The sequence below is a fragment of the Dermacentor silvarum genome, chromosome 1, assembly GCF_013339745.2.
Source record: "Dermacentor silvarum isolate Dsil-2018 chromosome 1, BIME_Dsil_1.4, whole genome shotgun sequence".
NCBI classification, from domain to species: domain Eukaryota; kingdom Metazoa; phylum Arthropoda; class Arachnida; order Ixodida; family Ixodidae; genus Dermacentor; species Dermacentor silvarum.
The window spans coordinates 153,105,849-153,113,597 of record NC_051154.1 but is presented as its reverse complement, the minus strand read 5'-3'; the positions used below and the strand labels follow the sequence as shown (position 1 = coordinate 153,113,597).

The 7,749-nt window shown below is 43.3% G+C and overlaps 1 protein-coding gene across 3 annotated transcripts in view; it reads left to right on the top strand.

Moving 5' to 3' along the window:
- Positions 1-7,749, top strand: part of LOC119436248 (uncharacterized) — a 172,652-nt gene that overhangs the window by 15,724 nt on the left and 149,179 nt on the right. For all 3 annotated transcript variants that reach the window (XM_037703041.2, XM_037703039.2, XM_037703042.2), the window contains exons 2-3: positions 2,263-2,530; positions 4,707-4,857. In XM_037703041.2, coding sequence (XP_037558969.1) covers positions 2,263-2,530; positions 4,707-4,857 — 419 coding nt within the window. The remainder of the gene's footprint in view (positions 1-2,262; positions 2,531-4,706; positions 4,858-7,749) is intronic.

The window sequence follows — 7,749 nt, the reverse complement described above, 5'->3', positions numbered from 1 at the left end:
TCAGTTATTTATCAGTTGCTAAAGGGACAGATGGCCGCTACTACAGCACAGGCATAATTACTTGTCTAGAGGCATGCAGTCAACAAAGACTGCAGGAGGCCCGCCGTTTCGCGGCATGCTGAAAGACCGCTGCCGTCGCGGCGCGTACCGTCGTGCGCTCAAGCAGTTCCGTACACATGATGTCTGCTTATCGCTGCTGTGAATTCATTTATAGCAGCATTTCCTCGCGTTTGTGCGCCTGAATCTAGCAGCGTGCAAACCTTACCTTAAGTTCAACTTCGTACGTGACTCGCTTCACTTGCGATTGACACCGCGCTAAAACTTCGCCGCTTATTTCTTGAAGGGCTTAAACGTATTCGGCGCTGCATAAAAATTCTTGCCTTTACGCAGCGTGCCACTCCTGAAAAAATCTTCGGCACCCGATATTACGCTGCAAGCCGTGGTACAACACAACCGAAAGTGGCGGGTTCATATTGTAAACGTGCTTTCCGAAATAGACGACCGAGCTTGGTACTACCCAGTTTAGGACAGAGGGCGCTTTTTAGCACCATTTTCGGAGCGCCCCCTGGGCACCGCAGAAGCCCCATACGCAGTGCGCGAGCTCACGCACTAACTGAAAACAAATACAAATTCATCTGCTTGCCGTGGTTGAAGTGTCTTGGTGTCATATCAGGTTATTTATAGAGTACGGCTGCGACAAATGTTAAGGTTGTTGATTGCCACAGCTATTGACATCTACCTGGGCGCACCGAGTGCGAAGGAAAAGCGTCTTGCTGCACAAATCTGGCACCAGGGAGTCCACGTGATAATTTAAAGCGAAACTTTCTTCGCTTTTTTCTTGTCCGGTGGTTTGGCGTTTGTACGTAAGTAACGTTTTTCGCCGTACAGACAATTTTTATAGACCCGCATGTTTACCAACAAAGTAGCACACCTGTTTTCTGCGTAATTAAACAGTAAATAACGGCATAAATTCTGTGCATGTAATGTACGCTTATAAGTACCTCTATAAAGCACACATATCTCTTAATGGAATATTGCATCGTATTGAGTGGTCTGTTTGATTTTCTTATATTTGGGCTACCAGTTTCCTCGTTTAATATATGTATGTGCCACCGGTTGCTTTGAATTTTAGCACAGAATTCTGACCGACAAAGTGTTGCCAGCGAGTGCACCTCTGTTCTGCGTAATCAAACAACGTATCACGACATAAGATCTCTTCATATAATGTGGACTCATTAGTATGTCTAAAGCGCACAGACCTCTTAATGCAAGATGTCATGATATTCAACAGCTTCTTTTATTTTCTTGTATTCCTTTTAACTGGTCGACCCCATTTTTGGCTTTTGGGTGCCTTACCATGGTGTATGTGGCGGTTGTTGGCCAATCCCACAGAATCGGTATGTGCCACTGCGACACAAGAGGTATAAAAGGCTTAAATGTATTTGTATATGTGTCACACTTTCCTGTGTCTTCTTTCTGGGGTTTTACGTGCCAAAACCAGTTCTGATTATGAGGCACGCCGTAGTGGAGGGCTCCGGATTAATTTTGACCACCTGGGGTTCTTTAACGTGCACTACAACGCAAGCACACGGGCGTTTTTGCATTTCGCCTCCATCGAAATGCGGCCGCCGGGGCCGGGATTCGATCCCGCGACCTCGTGCTCAGCAGCGCAACGCCTTAGCTGACTGAGCCACCCTGGCGGGGCACTTTCCTGTGTCATACACCTGTCATCAACATTCTTCCCTCGACAAGCGTCATACATCGCCTTCGTACTCGTCACAGCTAACAGCTACAGGCTACGACGCAGTGCGCGTGTCACCCGCTTCTGCTGCTACCACGCTAACTCGAACAAGCTTTGTTTCACTTATATTACAACATTGCGCGCAATCTGTGCACGTGTCTTATTTTATTTAATAAAGAACAGTTGGGGTATTACTTTAAATAAAGACGACTTGTATTGCAGTGCTTTAATTTTGCCGTTAGTCTTTCTGTCTCCGCTGCTTGTGGGGCTTTCAAGTCGTTGAAGATGCAGAAACGGTCATGCGCGAGCGAAATCGCTTCAACTTCAAACTAATTCCAGAGAGCAAGGAAAGAAAGGAAACACGCTATTTTCTTATACAAACAAAAAAAATGCATTTATATTGAATTTATTCGCATTATTACATACGACCCATGACACGCTTTTGCAAATTGCTCAGATTTACCATTCCCACTTTCTCTGTCGTTCTCAACTTTTTGTGTGTGTGTGTGTGAATTCCTCAGAGGCTGCTACGCCGTGCGTCAGGCAAGCTTCTGCAAGCATCTGGCGGCCTATGGTACTTCAAAGGCATACGCGTGGTCGTGCCTCCTGAGATGGAGACTCCTCGGAACATGTTGCTGCAGGACGCCACCTGGGAGCTTTTCAACGACGCCCACATCGCTCTCACCAAGCAAGGCAGCAAGTGCAAGGCTCGACAAAGTAGGGGCTGCGGTGAACGGGGCGACCTCGTGGCGCTGCCCGTGAGCGCGCTCAACGCGTCTGTGGACATTGGTGAGAAAATACACTAACGAGCTCGGCACTTCGAAGATTCGCCAGTAGCACTTCACGCACCCACATAATCGCACCCGACGTGGATTGTCCTGCAACATGTACACCACCGCTAGTAAAACTTGGAGATTGCGGCATCAGCGAAAATTGTTGTTCTGGCACGGCCGGACTAGATTATGATATGCAGTCATTGCTCGACCACGCGCACATGCGTAAACTTACCACTCGATCTGATGTTGGACGTCTGGGATTTAAAAAAAACTATTTTCGTGATACCTGCGATCTTGAAGCTATCTTAAAGCTCACCTTTGTACATATTACAGTAGTAACAAAGATAGATGCCGTATTTTGTAGGGATTCTTTTCGTTTACCATTTTTTTTTTTTTTTTGCTTTCATCATTGTATCGCATGAAGCAGTGCCTCAGCTATCACCGGGATGGGCTAACGGACGGGACGGATAGAAAATGAATAGAATTGGCGGAAGAGAATCCTAGCAATACATGGCCCAAGGTCCGGAATAATGCAGCGATTATATTGCAACTCTGAGGCCTAATTCATGAAGCCTTTCGTTCTGAAATGCTGTTTGACATTGTATAGCATCCATCGTTATTCGTATGTCAAACATAACCATTATCTGGCACCTGCTCTTAGGAATAGCTTCTCTCGGAAGAACATTTGTGAATACGGGCCTTCGGGTGTCTTCAGTGACCTGAAAGATGTACCGCCTATACGTTGTCACCATAACAGGCAAGTCCAGAGTGGTGAATTTGAGTGGAACAGAATCTGCCGAAGATAACTGTTGCTTCTGGCCTATTTAAGCGAATTATATAGATAGTTACCAAAGTTAGTACCGCAGCATTTGAGAAAAGTGTATTACTATAAGTACGTTATCTTATTGGTTAGCACAGCGTATATCATCTCTTTGGGCATAATGACCGGCTGATGGTGCAAGCCAATCGCGGAGAGTTGTAACTTGAAACGTCTCTCAATTGGAATATTCGTTCCTCTGCATAAGAAATATCAAGCTGTACTGTATATCCGGTTTTTAAACGTAAATTGTGGTATACACTTTCCAACTTTGCTTCAATTTACTATCATATGTTCCGAGATTTTTTTTCTTTCTTTGCCAACGGAAATAGTCACGGTAACAAATGTCTAAAGGCCCAATTCTGAAATATGATTCATTCGCAAAAACGGCCCATCCTCGTTGTTGGTTTGGGTCACTCTGTCCTGCGACGACGGCGAAACAATGACAACAACAACTACGACGAGAACACTACGGCAACCCCCCATGGATAGCTTTGAGACGCCATAGTTTATCAATCATCTGTCGCCTGAACATCTTACGTAGTAACCGGCTAACCGTCACGCTACACATGACTATACGAACTATGGATCTAAGGTTATGTGCCACATGTGGTTGCATGTTGTTCAAATAATTGAAGTTTACACGTGTTTTATGTCACCCCTTGTGTAATGCCTTCGGGCCCTTAAGGTGAAATAAATGAAGTAAATGAAATGTGGTTAAGGGAATATAGGCTGATGAAATACTAAAATTTCAACACAAGAAGTGAACATTGCGTTAATTTCTTTATGCACTCATGTGGTGAGGAACGACGGGAGTATGTGATACAAAGTATGTTTCATATAGGAATCATTCGCATAAGTTAAAGTGAATAAAAACACTTAAATATTCTTCGGGGACAAGTTTTTACTTAAAATCAGTCTAACTGTCCAACTTGACCGGTCATTATCGAGTGTGGTGTAAATTTACAGTGCCAATTCAGTGTCATACATCACAGAAATGCTTTCTGCCTCTCATTCATTTCCGAAGTGTTTCTCTCAGCGTGATAAACGTCAACACGTTTGTGCTGCACTCGATACAAATACCTATGTTATGGTGCCAGAACCGCCAATGACATATTCAAGTTCGCTTGCAACATTTTTGAACCCATGAAAGTATGTGCACGTTTCAGGGACAACAGCAGCATGCAGTCAAAAAAAGCTTGAAATGTCTGCGCCGTCATTCATTCGCATATTATTTTGTCGCCTCTGTAAGACTTTGTACGGCAATAGGCCACGAGAACAGATGCAGCTGCAGCCTTAAACATGCGCATGCAAGTTTGGCGCCAAGGCTTAAATGGCTAACGTCGTTTTCTTTTTGTTTGAAACTATCTAGATGCAGCGGCGTCCTCAGTCGTTCGTAGCTGGGCCCAGTTTCGCTACGGGGTGTTTGAAGAGACGGCATTCGGTTCCAGACCGCAGTGGTGCTTCTATGACGGATCTTTCTGGCGTCCCACTGGCTGCTACACGACGAATGTCACTGCACGGTAATAAATTCGCGGGAACAGTAACAGCGCATGGAGTTGTTAAACTACGAAAGAGGCCAACAGTCGCTGAAACGAAGAAAAAATATGGGAACTCCCCCATAGTATCTCTCGCATGCAGTGGTTGCTGACCTTAGCTCACTTCACAGTGCTAAACAGAGGCCATGGTTTTCGCATTATTCGTGTTATATGTTTTCGCAATATTATTATTATTATTATTATTATTATTATTATTATTATTATTATTATTATTATTATTATTATTATTATTATTATTATTATTATTATTATTATTATTATGCCGAGTTACGCACACCGCGGCTGACTGTGTCGAGCAAGACGCAATGAGCTGCAAGTATTGCAATGAGCTGTTGCAATTACCTAATTGGTGAACCTAATTAGCCGGAATTATTCACCTTTAATTTCGCCCTTAGGGCAAAATTAATGTAATCGTAATTAATATGAATTAGGTTTAAGTGATGGAATATAAAGTAATCTTCATTACACTTATTAATGTTGACTGGCCTTAAGTACAGTAATGGTAATTAATCTTGATTAGGTGTAATTATTTAACCTGAAGTACTCCAGAATAGGCTCATTAATTTAGGCTAAATATATTTTAATTAGCCTCACTTTTCTTAATTACCCTCAATTAATCATAGTCACGCTCGAGTAATTGGATCCTAATCAATCTCCATTAGGCGTCCAAAATTACCTTGCATTAGTCTTAGGGAGTCTTATTAAGGCTTAAATAATTTCATCGTAAACAATCTTATTAGTCTTTTATTAACCATAATTACTCTTAATACCTCTTCAGTACTCACTATACATAGTCATGATCATAAATCTCGGTAGTCATATGTAGTCATAAGGCATTCTCATGCATAGACCCTTTTCGCGGAGTAGTTTACTCTCGAGGAACGAGACAGCGCTTTTGGTGCATGGCTTGCCGCATGTATGTTTAGCATACCTGCCCAGCTCCATTTTTTCCTCTTAATGTCAACTAGAATATCGGCTATCCCCGTTTGTTCTCTGATCCACACCGCTCTCTTCCTGTCTCTTAACGTTAAGCTTAACATTTTTCGTTCCATCGCTCTTTGTGCGGTCCTTAACTTGTTCTCGAGCTTCTTTGTTAACCTCGAAGTTTCTGCCCCATATGTTAGCACAGGTAGAATGCAATGATTGCATACTTTTCTTTTCAAAGACAGTGGTAAGGTCCCAGTCAGGATTTGGCAATGCCTGTCATATGCACTCCAACCCAATTTTATTCTTCTGTAAATTTCTTTCACATGATCAGGATCCCCTGTGAGTAATTCACCTAGATAAACGTACTCCTTTACAGACTCTAGAGGCTGACTGGCGATCTTGAATTCTTGTTCCCTTGCCAGGCTATTGAACATTATGTTTGTCTTCTGCCCCACTCTTACACTTTCTCGGTTAAGGTCCTCAATCATTTGCTGTAATTCGTCCTCATTGTTGCTGAATAGGACAATGTCATCTGTAAACCGTAAGTTGCTGCAAAATTCGCCGTTGATCCTCACTCCTAAGCCTTCCCAGTCTAAGAACTTGACTACTTCTTCTAAGCATGCATTGAATAGCATTGGAGAGATTGTGTCTCCATGCCTGACCCCTTTCTTGATAGGTATCTTTCTTCTTTTGTTGTGGAGAACCAAGGTTGCTGTGCAATCCTTGTAGATATTTGCCAAGATATTCGCGTCGGAAATGCAATTGGGAAGCGCAGTCGAATTGGGAAGCCCTGTAAGAATTCAGGACAAATAAACTTGAATTGAATTGAATTGAATTAACTCAAGCAGGCTAAGTGACTGTTTGTCACCGCTCCGTTTCAAAGTGGATACCAATAAATCACCATCATCATTGCACGTTGCCTCAAGCGCGCACGAATGCGACACCATTACCACTTCTGCCCTGCTACTATGCGATCAGGCGTCGGAAATCATCATCATCATCATCATCAGCCTATATTTATGTCCACTGCAGGACGAAGGCCTCTCCCTGTGATCTCCAATGACCCCTGTCTTGCGCTAGCTGATTCCAACTTGCGCCTGCAAATTTCCTAACTTCATCGCCCCACCCAGTTTTCTGCCGTACTCGACTGCGCTTCCCTTCTCTTCGTATCCATTGTGTAACTCTAATGGTCCACCTGTTATCCATCCTACGCATTACATGGCCTGCCCAGCTCCATTTTTTCCTCTTAATGTCAACTAGAATATCGGCTATCCCCGTTTGTTCTCTGATCCACACCGCTCTCTTCCTGTCTCTTAACGTTAAGCTTAACATTTTTCGTTCCATCGCTCTTTGTGCGGTCCTTAACTTGTTCTCGAGCTTCTTTGTTAACCTCCAAGTTTCTGCCCCATATGTTAGCACAGGTAGAATGCAATGATTGCATACTTTTCTTTTCAAAGACAGTGGTAAGGTCCCAGTCAGGATTTGGCAATGCCTGTCATATGCACTCCAACCCAATTTTATTCTTCTGTAAATTTCTTTCACATGATCAGGATCCCCTGTGAGTAATTCACCTAGATAAACGTACTCCTTTACAGACTCTAGAGGCTGACTGGCGATCTTGAATTCTTGTTCCCTTGCCAGGCTATTGAACATTATGTTTGTCTTCTGCCCCACTCTTACACTTTCTCGGTTAAGGTCCTCAATCATTTGCTGTAATTCGTCCTCATTGTTGCTGAATAGGACAATGTCATCTGTAAACCGTAAGTTGCTGCAAAATTCGCCGTTGATCCTCACTCCTAAGCCTTCCCAGTCTAAGAACTTGAATACTTCTTCTAAGCATGCATTGAATAGCATTGGAGAGATTGTGTCTCCATGCCTGACCCCTTTCTTGATAGGTATCTTTCTTCTTTTGTTGTGGAGAACCAAGGT